Source organism: Coffea arabica, chromosome 8c, assembly GCF_036785885.1.
Source record: "Coffea arabica cultivar ET-39 chromosome 8c, Coffea Arabica ET-39 HiFi, whole genome shotgun sequence".
Lineage (NCBI taxonomy): Eukaryota > Viridiplantae > Streptophyta > Magnoliopsida > Gentianales > Rubiaceae > Coffea > Coffea arabica.
The window spans coordinates 42,688,380-42,703,725 of NC_092325.1; the positions used below are offsets into that span (position 1 = coordinate 42,688,380).

General features: G+C 37.1%; 1 protein-coding gene across 1 annotated transcript; it reads right to left on the reverse strand.

Annotated features, from left to right (window-relative positions):
* Window positions 1–9,180: 9,180 nt before the first annotated feature.
* Window positions 9,181–12,457, reverse strand: LOC113703642 (uncharacterized). Its single transcript, XM_027225074.2, has 2 exons — window positions 11,920–12,457; window positions 9,181–11,818 (listed from the first exon to the last, which is right to left on the reverse strand). Exon 2 carries the CDS (start codon window positions 11,816–11,818, stop codon window positions 9,509–9,511), a length of 2,310 nt encoding a protein of 769 aa, XP_027080875.2. The 5' UTR covers window positions 11,920–12,457; the 3' UTR covers window positions 9,181–9,508.
* Window positions 12,458–15,346: the final 2,889 nt, after the last annotated feature.

Sequence of the window (15,346 nt, forward strand, 5' to 3'; positions counted from 1 at the left end):
ATTCTTGCGTGCCATCTCTATAATTATGTCAAGTGTTTTGTTTATTTAAACTTTCACATGTTCTTTAATTTTTTTTAATAATTCAATTTGGTTTAATTTAACTAAAGTTTCTTTTACCTTCACATGATAAGTGGGACTGATACTAGAATTGACACCAGCTAGTGGCACCGAGAATTCCAACTGCAAAGTAACATATTAACTCAGCAACGAATACTTTTTTAAATTAATGAAATTTTAGAGTATGTAATTTTTTGTATTTATTTCAAGAGATGCATACATAAACAACCGGCATAAGGACACAAACAAGCTGTCCGGTGAACGGCCAAAAATAACTTGTTGCTGCAGGTTCAAGCTTGGGTCCTAGTTCCGAGTGCAGATACAAGTTCCTACTTTGTGGGTAGTTTCATATTACATTTTTTCTACAATTAATTGGACGTTGAATGCATAAATAAACAATATAATCTCGTTGGCTAGTGCCTGGGTATCTCCAAAACAAGCTATTGGCATAATATTGCTTATTGGACAAAGCTCTACAAATTAAGAACATTATGACAAAAAGCATACAATATCAAGTTAGAACTCCAAATGGAAAAATCTTTGTCTGATTACGTGACCTTTAAAGTTATGAGAAGGATTGAAGCCGGCCCAAAATTGTTATTTACTTGCCTAATGCATGGTAGCGACAAAAGAGATTTGTAACTATTTTAGTATTTTTGGGGTGGGATTGGTCAAATCCTGAATGTGACCAAATCGTAAAAGTCTTCTTAAGGATTTCAGGAACTCGGTGTGTTAGAAACTTCCAAGGTCCCAAGCAGTTGTTGTCGGTCCGACTGAAATTATACTAATGCTTTGTGGAGTCAAAGTTCCACTTTGCACTATGGTCCAAAATGAAATTATACATAGAAAAAGCTAGTTTGAAATGAAGTCCACCTTTCAGTGGGTAGTTTTGGCTTCGGCTCCGGAAGAAGCTCAAGAAAATGGTTAATGAGTTTCCGTGAGATTGATTGTGGGGTAGTTATTCTGGGTTTAAGGTTCTCAGCTGCACTTCCAGTTACTAATTAGCTGGATGGTGTTGATTTGTGGACTCCACCTTAGGTTGTATTTTGCATCAGAATTTCGATTACCTCTGAATGTTTCTAATCTAACCGCTCTTGGGTTAATTTCGACTTGTTGGAAGGAGTTTCCATGAGATTGATATCTGGTTGGGGCCATCCTGTTGTTGTTGCTTTTAGGCTTTTTGTTTGGACATGAAAATCTAACAATTAGCGTTTTTCTTACGCTGAATTAGATGCAAAAGAAAGAGGAAAGTATTGATTGGACCAAACTTGTGGAGATTGATTGAGATGTTCACTTGCTTGTATATTTTTCAGTGGTTGAAGCATCCACAGAAGAGCCCAAAAAAGTAAAACAAAATGAAATAAAAAAAAATCAGATTGATGATGGCAATCTCTACTTTTTTGAACATCCACATCCACCCACTATTGGAGCTTGCTGGACTAGTTGCATAGTTTGATCTACATGTGAGCTAGCTCAGTCACTAGGGAGGCACATTTTGTCCCTCTCAACTCCCAAAAGTGTGGGTAAAGGAATCGAAACTCTTCATCTGTATTTTTAATTCAGGATTTTCTCAAGTAATTGTAAAGGTAATTTAGTTCTCTCTGAATTCTCAATAGCTAAGTTGGGTTGATTCCCATCTCCCTTCCCCCTCTCCCAAGTATTGAACCATTTATAAAAATATTGTAGTACTAAAAAGACCAAATCTACATGTGAGTCAAATTTTATGGGATATTGAAGTATGGCATGAAATCCCCCTCAAGTCTCAAGGTGCCTCACTAATTTTTCGAACCTTTGAGGCATTGACAGGTAGCATGGCCCTATTGCTCCATCTCACATCGACTGGCATTTTAGTACAAGGGTTGCAGGTTCCTAACAATTTGTATTAGTTTTTTATTTTTCGACAGTCGGTAATAGTCTATTTTATATCTACTTCTATTCCTATTTTAACCTATTCTAGAGGGTTCAATTGGACCAATGGGAGGGATCGATGGGAATTAAACTACCATCAGATCAGACAAATGCACTACACGCCTGTCTAATTTGTTAGAGAGCCACTTAATGTAACAATTGATGGGAGGTAGAGTTACCAAACCCTTAAGGCTTGGCGTTGGGCTGGTGGTTAAAACAATTTGTATTAGTTCCATGGCTGAATTTCAATCACATCAACATATTGATTTTTGAAACTTGGAAGTGTAACCAAACAAAGAAAGAAATGGCAAATTTTTTTTGTTTTTAATAAGATGTGCTATATCCATTCCTTTAGAACAGGAAAAAAAGTTATATATATATATATGTTACATACTTGAGAGTGTCAACTTTCCAAGTACCCCAAACGCGAGCCCATCATATGCCATTAAAACCAACTACACAGTACACACACGTAGAACAAGGAAGCCAAGGAATGATGCCGTGTATATCTAGTGGCAACCCACTCGATGTTTTGACCTTTATCTTCTAGTACATGATTCAAGGGAAGACAAAAGCTCATTCGTGTCCTATGAGAGAAATTTTGGGTTTCATCCAATTACAATCCCCCACCCCATGCATCAAATTAACCAAAAATTGAGCTATCTGGGGAAGGTGGTTGCTGTCTGTCTGGTGTCTTCAAGTGCTTGTTTCCTCTGATGAATCCATCATAATTTTGTGTGCTCTCCGTCACCGCACATACTAAAGTCACAAACATGGTCAACATTTCATGTAATCACCCCACTCCATCCAGTGTATTGTACAAGGGATAACCCTTTTCTAGTACAATATTATGTCGCGATTCACTCAACCCTCGTATGGCAGTAGTTTATGGCAACTATGTTGTCTTTTGTATAGGGAAAAAAAAAAAAAAAAAAGATGTAGCGTAACATAATCTAATTACATTTTGAGGTCTTTTCTTGAATCTTTAAGGTAAACTGGTTCTAGCTATTACTTTTTTTTTTTTTTAATTATCAAAAAAGTAAAAATGGTAGTTCAAGAATGTTACTGCCGCACAGTGGCGGGCATACTGACGTGTAATTATGTATACGCAGCTAGTAACAAGTACTTGTGCCCAACCGGCGCCAGTTCTTGTTGATATAAATGAAATTTTTTTGAGTTAATTCCAATAAATCTCTTCAAAAGGTTGAATTAAAGTAATCCACCCTCTGCAATATGAAATATGCCCAATTAGGTGCAATCGAGTTAAACAACCCAATTTGTGACTAATGTGGTTATGTGCACCTCATAGTATGGCTGATTGCGAGCCGAACAACTCGATCAACCGTTCAACTCGAATTTGATTTGATCGAATTCAAGACCAAGCTCGAGTAACTCGAGTGGGGATACAAGTCGAGTTTTAAGTTTGAATATATGGTACTCGAGCTTAATGAGCTACTCGTCGAGTACTTTGTTAATTTAAACAATATATATTTTAAATATAAAATTACCATTAAGGGTTTATTTTTTAGTTAATTTACAAGTTGGTTTGCATACTTAATTAAATTATTTAATGGCAAAAAAGTAATAATATATATCAAGTCGCGTTCAAGTTTTTTTACATTTTCTTCGAATTGAGTCCGATCCTCCATTTCCTAGCTCAATCGAGATTGAATTCAAATCGAGTAGGATGCTAGCACTACTCGAGTTGAGCTCGGCTCGATTCGTATACAACTATACCTCGGATGACTCTATGAAGTGACCAAACTATTTCCTCAAAATCAATTAATTGATATGGCTGAAAAAATAAATAAATGAAGTTACCAATTTGTCCTTTTTCTGGCAGGAGAATAAGCCGTTAAGAAATGAAATGACCTAGTTGCTTGCTTGAAAACCTACAGTGGTACTTTTTTTTTAATCATTTCAAGCATTGCAATAATGGGTTTGTCTCTTGAGTCTTTGGCGAATTGATTAAATGATTCACATATATTGTTACAAATCATATCGGACTTAGTAAACTTTATTTATTTATTTATTTGTCATACCAATTACCAATTTTTGTGAAATAATTTGGTCATTTCATGGAATTATGCAAGGTGCACATAACCGAATCAGCCACAACAACCTGTTTGAATTGTATTTTTTTGAATTTTTTGTAAAAAAATTTACTGTAGTGATTTGATATATGTGAGATAAAAATGTAATATGAAAATGTGTTTACAAAAGATGTAACAATTTTTCTGAGAAAAATTACAATCCAAACGAGGCATAAATTGTCCGACTCGATTGCACATAATTGAAAATATTGCAATATCATAGGGGGTGATTGGTGCAATTCAACCTTCATGGGGACAAGAGAAAAATCGCAATCCAAACGGGGCATAAATTGTCCGACTCGATTGCACATAATTGAAAATATTGCAATATCATAGGGGGTGATTGGTGCAATTCAAGCTTCATGGGGACAAGGTGAGAAAAGATATATAACCCTTTTGAAAAAATATATACAAAGCCAAGGAAGGATTGGGATATTTTCGGGCAGATGATAGCCAAACAGACTGACATCTCTTCCCACAATGGGGTCCCCTGTTTTTCTCTGCATCACTATCAGAAGAGATGAGTATTGTAGACCTCAGCAGACACACCTCACATTCTACCAAACAAGTTTTGAAGATCTCGAGACATTTACAGGTTGTTTGTACGAAACATCAAAGTACTGGTACCAGTATTCCAAGCCTTTAGAATTTTAAAAACACTGGTAATCGATTTCTGCTTTTTGTTTTTTCTGTTATTTAAGGCTACTTGTGGATTGCACGGACCACTTGTTGCGGCGAAATTATTAGTACTTTTGGTCCCCAAAAGTTAATAGTACAAGTTAAGAAGGGGGGGGGGGGGGTTTGAGAGAAATTGTTTATAAAGAACAAAACTATACACCTTTTAGATTTTTTTTTTTAGTTCAAGAAACAAACTATATGTCTTGCAAGGAGAAAGAGGGAAAGAATAAAAATTTGAAAGTTAAAACCAAAGAACTGAGGTCGATGATTATATGTTTTTTGGTTTTAAATCACTACGGACAAGAGCAAAAATCTCCGGGATCATAAGTTTTATTTTTCTTTTGAATCACTACAGATTTAGAGCATTAATATAATTCTCACATCGATAACGAAATTTGAACACACAACTTTTTATAAAAAATTAGCCCGTCCTCATCGACTGACCAACTTGTGTTGGCCAGGTTGATGATTAATATAATCTTTTTTTTGCGACTCACCTTTTACAAGTTGGTTTTGGAATGACTTTACATATTAGTCATTGGTAGGAGTACAAACAAATCAAATTTAATTAACTCATGAGTTTACTTGGTCAAAACTTGAACTTGAGTTCGAGTTGCTCGGACGAGTTCGAACTTGGATTTAATATGTGAATGTCGAAAACTCTTGAATTCAATCGAGTTCAATTGAGTTTCACACACATACACACATGTTTTTTTTTTAATTTATTAATGTGAAATGTCTATTTTATCCCTAATTTAAAATTAAACAAAATATTATTTTATATTAGTTGAACTCAATTAGACTCGATTAAGGTAAAACAAAATTGAACTTAAATTTAAGTTCAACTTTCAAAAGCTTTGGCGAGTTTTTATGTAATATTTGAACCTAACTTGACTCAACTATACTCGTAGTCCTTAGTATATGCGTATCACAAAATGTAGGTTAGTATAAGGGTGCTATTGAGCCAAGTTGAGGTCTGGTAGCACCATGCTCGATTTCGAATTCGGTCACTATTAGTACTACTTGAGCTCAAGCTCGAGAGCTCGAACAAGTATATAAATATGAGTTTGAACTCGACTCGATATAATGAAAATTAAACTCGAACTTGACTTGTTTGACCTTGAGTAAGTTATAAGCCTTATCAAGCTGGAGCTCGAGTTTTTCTTTTCTTGTTTGTAATTTTTTATATTTTAGATTTATTAGATTACCATTGTGCCATCCATCACTCTTTTTACTGAACATTACATTATGTAAATTTATTAAAATATGAACCTATAATAATCATTCCATAATTAAAATATATAATATATAATAATATAAATACTCGATTAAACTCGTCGAGTAGTCAAATAGTTACTACTGATACTCGAAGTCAATTCGTTATATGAAATGAGTAGACTTCGAATTTGAATTCAAACCAAATTTTTGACCAAACCACTAGCAAGCTACTCGTGAGCGCTTGGGCTTACTCGCATCCTTAGGTTAGTAACTAAATGGACAACGTACCGAACGAAAGACTAAAAGCACGAGATTAGTTAAGATGCAATTCCCCTCTCAACTAGACCCCATAATCTCCAACGGGAGAAGAGCCAAACATGTGGGAATAGTTAATTTCAGCCCTTATTTCGTTTTCTTGCATTATTTTTCCGCTTAAAACGTCCACAGGCATTCTCAGTCCGCTAATTTAGCACTACTAATCGTTATTAGCATCATCAATTAAGCGGGACCAATCAATCGACTGGATGGTCCGGACAGTGGACCACTTGCGCAACCAACCACAGTATGGGACTATGGATCATCACTTAATCATTACATGACTCAAACTTTTTAATAAGTAATTTCTGCATTCTTTAAAAAAAATTTTTTTTTTGGGCTATGTTTTCTTGTATGAATGCCTAAAAAGGAATGGACCTGAATCGCTTTGGCGTAATCACACAGAGGACCAAAAAAGAAGTGCAAAACAAAACATCCATCGGGCATTGTATTTCAAAAAAAAAGAAAAATTCTTATTGTCCCTTTATTGCCATTAGGCCGTAAATGAATCGAATTAAATTCAACTTTTGACCCATCGAACTCGATTCAAAATTTTGGATTTAAACTCGAATTCAAATTTGAACCCTATATGAGCTCGAGTTCAATTTGATATAAGTATTCGATAGGTTTGAATTTGACTCGAAAAGATTCCTTTCCCAAATAATTGAAAATCTTAATCGGGTCTAATGAAAGACAATAATATATAGTGCAACGACATTTTTACTCAGGCTCTTTCTTAAAGATGTTACGTATAAGGAACTAGCAAGTATAAGAACCTGAAGTGATGTTTTGACACCTCTTTTGAATTTTTTGATAGCCGTTGAGCTTATTTTTTGATAGCCACTGAGCTAAGCTCAACGGTTTGGAGCTACGTACTTTTGGGAGGAGTTTTGTGATCCACGTCACTTGAACACTTAAACTAGTGGATTAGTTTACTCAAGCGAAAGACAACTGAGCTCCTATACAATGATGATTGTGGTCGATAACCATCATCATCTTACTATTAAGTTCCAATGTTATATATATACATATATAGGTTCCAACTATGATTAGATGGATTCCCCACATAAATTCTAGAATATTGAGGTCGCCTAGTATGAATTTCTCGGCCGTCTACTAGATAAAATAGAAATTCTTGTGTTTGGTTTGCTCTAAACAAAGGGTGTATCAACAAGGCTGAGATTATTCAAGTTCAAATGCGACAAAGAAATTTGCTATTGAAAAGGGGAGGGGAGGGGTTCAAGTTTCAATCAAATATGACTCCCATGTGGTCAGCTTCAGTGGACGTATAAACTAATTGCAATTTGTGGATGATGAAAAGAGCCATCCGACAGTCATTACTGGCGTAATGAAATCCAAATGAGTAGACGGCCGACCTCTCTTTTTAACATTTACTACTTCAATCATATGGGCATTGGAACAATTCGTCTTTAAACAACACTAGTAGCATAGAATGCATTTATGCTACTAATTTCCACCCTACTAATTAATAATTGCAGACCAATAAAGAATTCACAACCATATATCATACTCACAAAATGTTGAAACCTTAAAAGACACAATGGCCTTTGTTTTGCGAAACTATTGCAATATTTGAAGCAGAAAGTGATCATGATCATTCTTGAAAACATGCATGACTATGCAGCCAAATGTTAGAAAATTCCTGAACTTCTCTGTTTTCATGTCTAAGCCTCGAGTCTAATCCTTTCACAAATACACACACACACACACACAGCTTAATCTGAGTCTTGAAACAAGATCTAAAAATATACTCTAAATCATTTGGAAGTTCCAACTTCTGATGCTAGCAAGGAGTACCGAATCCCTTAATAAGGCTCAAACACCACCGAATTATTCAAAACTAGACTGACTAAGCTGCAACCAGTTCACTTCCACTCACATTCTGCAGCAGCCACAACCACCTCACTACCCCAAAACAAAAAAAAAAAAAAAGACAATCCATCTCAAAGCACAAAATGGAAAACCAGTCGAGCAAACCGGAATTTGACTTGAGCTGTTGTGATTGATTCCTCATGGGAATTGGAATCGAAATAGAGAATTAGAATTGGATTCAACGGGAGATTTACTACTGATACCCCACAGAATACCGATTTCAATTCCAGTTCAATTCCAATTCTTGCAAGAAACCGAAGACAAGCTCAAGTGATACGTGCTAGTTTTCTGCTGATGACAAAGAACAAAAAACCCGTCAAATTTCAGGCAGCATCTCATTCAGTCACACTTTTTGCCGAACTAAATATCCGGGTAACGCCTGCCTAAATGACCCCACCACCTGACGACTAATTCCTACACTTTAACGTAAATAACAAGAAAAGTTAAAAAGACACTCGTCAAAATGAAACTTCCACGTTTAGAAGCAAAAAAAGACGACAATTGCTGGGCAAAAAAACACTCTGATGTCAATCTAGAGAATTTCTAGTAACTAGAATACAAATGCGGCATCATGAATCACTCCAGTTTAATGTTCAATTTTGACGGTAAGCATACAAGGTAAAGCAAAACGCACTAGACCATCTCCCCAAGTTCTACATGCCTCCTTTCTGAGTTTTTAGCAAAAACAGCCGTCAAGATCAGGATCATTCACAGGCAAACGCAAGATTTTGATTATAAGAAACATGGCACTAAACGATTTGAAAAACACATGGACAGGGGAGGAAGATGGGTTCCAGAAACGTATACAAACGAGATGATCTTAAAGGTCTTCACATCATAACTAAATATGACTAACTGGACTAGTTTAAAAAACAAGAAATGGTAACAACTCTCCAGCCAAGTGCATGTTAGCCACAGCACCTTGGTTTGTTTTTCCGCATCTAATATCATGGTTCTTAGCAGACATGGGATGGATGATCCCTGCCATCAGGAAAGGGCCCAGAGAAAGCACTCTACATAGCCACTCAAAAACTAATTACTAAGTAATATATCAAGATGCACAGGAGCAAGATTTCGAATTACTCTAACAAGACTACTAAACTTGCAGTTAGGGAGTTTCTCCATCAGGAGAGACAATCAGTCTAGAAGATAGACTACATTGCAATACACAGAGATACGCAAGCAAGAACATAGTACAATAATTAACTACTACATAGGAGGACAATAATTAACTACTACATAGGAGGTGGTACCATTTCAGTTCAGAATTTTATTGCCTCGATATCTAAGAGTTGAGTTAGTTGCAATGCTGCAGCAATCTTCTTGCTTAACATTACTGAAATTTCTCAGCACTTCCAAACTGAGGCTGACAAGAGCTCACGCCGCTGCCAAGACAACACCAATGATGCTTGGCGCTTCTCTACGTGAAATCCTCGAACTTGGCTCCTCTTGACAACACACTCAGCTTGGGTTTCAGCAAAATTACTGATTGGTACTGATGAAAACCCCGCAGAAGCAAAGAGATTTGTCCAGGGCGGAATTTGGTTCGGTGATTGCAGTCTACCAAACACAATGCTTTCAACTGTAGGCTGAATAAGGAACCTCTCAATCTTGTTAACAGCATCTGAAGCCATATTAGCAGCATCAACTGAGTCCAGGAATACTTCATAGTACTGGAGAGCATTAAGCAGGTGATGGGACGGAGGAAGTTCAAACCTTTCACACCCATGATCCAACATTACCACAATTTTAGGTGAAAGCTGCTTGATAAAGCAGAGCAGTGAAGGTAGTATAGTCGGTCGACTAGAAACAGACCACAAAGGAAAGTTTACAGCAATCGTATCACTCTCGGATGACCTGAATGAAGATGCTGAATAACCACTTGGGTCAAAAGAGTCAAAATTCACCACCTCAAGCTCGAATTTTATACCAAGATCATTAGCAAAATGCGTTAGACTTTCATGCATAAGGCTAATCTCAACCGAATGGTAGGCTGAAGGAGAAGCAAAGGCAGTAATCTTCAGAGAAGTTGCCCCTCTATTTTTCCTGGGAAGCTCTTGCATAAAAGAAGACCACTGAGCACCACAACCAATATCAAAGTCTATAATGTGAATATTTGCTGCATCATCAAGGGCTTCAAGAAGGGCCTGATTGGAGGTAAAATTCTTGAATTGGATAAGTGGTGAAACTTCAGAGAGCATTTTATAAGCCCCCATCTTGAAAATACCATCCAATGGTGTAGGAATCCTCAGAGAAGGCGAGATAGCTCTGTTAGGCAAAAGCAGAAGCAACTGTAGAGCCTCCTTGAAGTAAAAAGCAGCCCTTTGAAAAGGTTTTACTGCAGGAGAGAGCTGGTGATTGAGCCGCGCCAATATCCCTTGCGCGTGTGAGAAATTTCCGGCCAGAACTAACTCTGTGGCCTTATAAAGCTGGTCATAAACAACCTGCTGCTGGTGGCGTGCAACTAGTAAATTGCCATTCCCCTCAGCCACCTCCTGCTTGGGCACAATAAATGGCTTCTGCTGGGGATTGCTGGAAGGAAGCGAATTCAACTGTTGTCCCAACCCAAATTGAAGCTCCTGTTGCTTTCTGAGCAGAAGGTTGGGATCCGGATCAAGAAGTGGGACTTTAGGGATCTGAGAGCTTGCAGCTGGGTTCAAAATCCCCAAATTCTGCCTCTTCGGTTGAGGCTGGTCTTGATTGGTACAAGACAACAATGAATTCAAAAGATTCAAATTTGGAGCATTCTGAAATTGAGGAGTACTAATCATAACATGAGGCATAAAATTAGGAGACTTCTGCTCAGGGATGGTGGCAAACTGAAGCTGCTGTTGGTGAGCAACATTTACACCATCAGGCATACCAAGTGAACTGTTGGGTGGTAATGGAAATAGATTTTGAGAATTCCCATTTTTGTTGTTCGAGTTTAAAGAGCTTGGGACAGAGCCGAATTTTCCGTTGTTGCTATCAAAAGAATTCCCAGAACCAGAAAGGCCTAAAGGAGAAGAACTTAAGGTTGGCAACACATTACCATTGTCGGCTGTACAACCACCTGTGGCCAAGGCCTCAAATCCAGAACTCTGATCAATACCGCCAACACCCACATTGCTCTCGATCTCATTTGAGTTTCCGCCTTGTAATAACTGCTTCATGCTGAAAGAAGGGTCCTCAATGTCGCCAGCAATCCACCTGATAAGAGACTGGTCTTGGCCTGTCGATTCACATAAAAAAGTCTCCCAATCTTCCAATCCAAGATTGTATCTTTCTGGCCCATCTTGGCTCAGCTCCAGGCCAGCCGGAAGCTCAGTGACCCATTCCTCCTTTACGCCACCACCTTCTCCGTTGGTGGCGGAGGCGGTGGTAATGGGGTCCAGCGGTGCAGCTCCTTTCAGGGTGTTTCTGTGAGAACCTACCACCAGGTTGGGTGTATTTTCACTGGTGCCGCCACCATTTGTGCCACCAAAAGAGGAAGAAAGAGTGGATGTCGAAGTTGAAGGGCTAGGACTCCGGGTGTCCAGCACAGAAATGGGCTCATTGCTTGTAAAGTTTCCATCTTTCTTGCACTTTGCTTCAGCTGAGGAGATTGAAGAAGCAAAACAACCAACTTCCAGCACCCCTTTTGTTTGCAAGTTAGTATTATACTGCATTCCTAGCATCTGCAAAACCAAAAAAACGAACCCAAGCAGATTAAAACCAGAGGCTGCACAAATTCGAAGGAGGAGGAACAAGGAAAAAAACACGAGCATTTTCAGCTTGCCTGTGGCTTCAAGATGGGATTTTTCTCACTTCCGTGAAGATTTGAGCAAGGATATGAAGCAGTTGAATTTTTCTTTCAAGGAGAAATTCAAAGCAACCATCAATCCTTACAAAAATCCATTAGATCAAAGAGATGAACTTGTTTCTTCCACCAGATTTTTCTCTTTCTTTTGAGCTCCATATCACCATTTCAGCCCCATACCCGTACCCTTTGGCTTGTTTTTTTCCCCCCTCCCTTTCCCTCCTCTTTTCTTTCTTTTTCCCTCTCCTCTCCACCCTTTCTCAGTTTTCTTCCCTTCACTCTAGACTCTAGGCTGTAGGCTCTATGGACTGGGACAGACTGCTTTATTATTATTATTTTTTTCTCTCCTCTCCCCTTTTTTTTCTTTAAAATTTTCTTGTCCTACTGTACAATCCCTCTTATTGTCGCAGCAGCACAGAGTACCCGTCACTGCTCTGCAATGGATGCGTGCATCATGAAAAAGGCAATAAAGTGGCCCTCCTCCTCTCTCCTCTTTCCTCCCCTCCCTCTAGTCCCTATCCCCACCCAAAATACACACACCAGACTCTCTCCTTCTTTGTTTCTTTCCCTGTTATTTTGCCGAGTCTTTTTTTTTTTTTTTCCATAGTGACTGTATGGGGATTTATTACCCTGGTTTGGGAATTGGGAGGGGACACCAATTTGTTGTCCCAGTGAGTAAACTCGCTGTAAGTAGAGTGTCTTTCACTTAAGTATTTTGGAAGGATTAAATGACGACCCTTTCTTTTTTCTCTGATTGCAGGGCCAAGGGCCAACCGGCCCACTGTCGTCTGGGTCCAACCATCCTCCTATGTCATCATCATATTTGAATTTGACCACCAAAAATATTTTCTCTTTTTTTTTTTCAATTTTTTTGTCCCAGACTCATCAGATTTTTTGGCCGTGACGACATTCATTGATTTCTTGAAAAAATGTATCTTTCATTTCTTTGCTCTTTTTTTCTTTTTAATTTTGGCTGGCAAAATGTGAAGTATTTATCATGGACAAAGAGAAAAGAGTAACGAAATGAGAGTAGTATTTATTAATTATCAATTTTTTCCCTTTTTATCAATTATCATTGCATACAAAATTACTAGATAGTACTGATCATGAACCACATACTTCTGCGTTATAAAATCAAAATTGGACCGATTCTATAAATATCTTAAAAAACCTCTGGAAAAGTAAAATACTACAAATCAATTGTAGTGGAATTATACTCAAAAGAATATATGTTCAAAAAATATAAGTAACCAACGTTCTGCGTTTCACACAGCCCAATTTGCTTAGGAGAACTGGAAAAATGAAAAAGAGACACAGTTTATTTCAACCTATTTGCTACTAATCATGTGATTTTGCTTAAGATATGAAGACAAAAATATTTGGGCCACGATACAGAAAAGATGTAGGCAGGATATCACAAGCCATAATTGCACATTCAAGTGTCCCGCCAACACAAATTAATAAGAACGAATTATTTTCTCATAAAAAAAGTTGTGTGTTCAAATTTCACTATAGACTCACCTAAATTTTTTGGATTAATTTTTTCTGCGGTGACAGTGCATATACTGTCAGCGTTAGATGAATGCTAATTTATATAAAATTTAAATATAAAATTTAATTTTTGTGCACATGTCATGAATCTAATGATAATAGTGTTTATACTGTCAATGCATATAAGATTTTTTCAAAACTTTTTTATCCAAAAAAAAAAAATCGAGTGTCCAAACAACGTGACATATTCATTGCTATCCATTTTTTTAAATTATTTTTTTGGTAGAGTACAGGATGGAAATGCATCGGATTTCCTAATTGAAGTTTATTAATTAATAAAACAAAAACACAAATTTTAACAAGAGTTATAAAAAAAAAAAAAAATCCCAGCATCGTCTTCGCGTCCTCGAAGGATTCAACGCAGCAGCGGTCATTGTCGCAGCAATGACACGTGGCAATGTGTAATTGGAGCATTTGAACGCGCAGAGATAAAGGAGCGTTGGTCAATGAAGGTCAATTGGTTCAGGCCGCGAAAGCAAATAAATGGCGGCGAGGTCGGGGGTGACTCCCTTGTAAGTGTTACTGTTGATTGGGTTTACCGCCTCCTTTTTTCACTTTTTTAAAAGCTACTGTCCTGCTGCTGGAAAGGTGTGATAATAAAAAAAAAAAAAGATTTTTTTTTTTTAAAAGCAGTAAAATAAAAGTACCGCGGGGGGGGGGGGCGATGATTTGCTTCACTTTGGAAAAGCTGAAGAGGCTTTTTATCCAATGGATTGTTGCTTGAGGTCTTTTTGGTCCAACAGACATCTTATCTTACACCACTAAATCTTGGATCCACTAATCTTAGAAGTGGATTAATTGTAAGTTCTAAGTAACCCCCAACTAATCATCTCATTTCCAACTATAGCTTGAGCATTTAGGAAATGAGCAGGAGACAAAATTCAGACAGATAGAAAGAGCTTGAGACATTTATGATCTTGACCACAAACCAAGCCAATTCCCAGCACATTATTTGATTTGAATGACAATTTGGACATCAAATCTTGTGTTATCTCATAGTAAGATTTAAGACGTGGAAACATAAAAATAATCTAATGTTTTCATTGCTTTGCAAACATGCGAGTTCATTCAACCCAACCAAATTGATACTTAACAAAAGTCCACCCTTTTTAAGTACGTTGTTTGAGTTATAGGTTCGATACGTTATTAGAATGAGAATAAAATTTTGGTATACATTAAAAGCACTTGTTTTGAAGATTAATTATGCTAATCCATGCCACTTGCTTGAACTATTTAATGTAGCATTTATTGGTAGGTATGATCTTTACTTATTTTAGTAAGGTTCCACTTTTTCTTTGTCTGTGATTTTCTTCTACGTAAGTACAAAATTGGTTTCTTAGCATAATTAAATTTGTTAGAATAAATATTTCGCTTATATCATAAACACATTTTTCAAGTCACTCGTTTTTTTTTTTAAATATTTTTAACTATCATTTTATTTCACATATATCACATCATAAAAACATTACAATAATCATTTCAAATAATATTCCGTACAAACACAAAAAAGTTTTGATCAACCCGTTAGAATTTACTTGGAATATTTAATGTAGTCTTAGAGTACAAATTCGGTCTCATTTAGAACTCTGGTCTTATAAAATGATATGGCCACCTTCAACTTCAAGAATGATGAAGACGGACTAAGGACGTGCCTGGAAACTTCAAGGGAAATTACGGTTCACGGACAACTGAACTAACCGGTTGGAGCCGCGCAAATCTCAAGCTCTGAGATTGGTGGTTTGTTAGTACAGTAGCTCTTTCTAAACGACAGACATTTGAGTTAAAGCTTAAAAATGAAAGTCATGTTGTCTGACTCTTGTCTCCCCCTTTACTGCGAAAATTTTCATCACTGTTG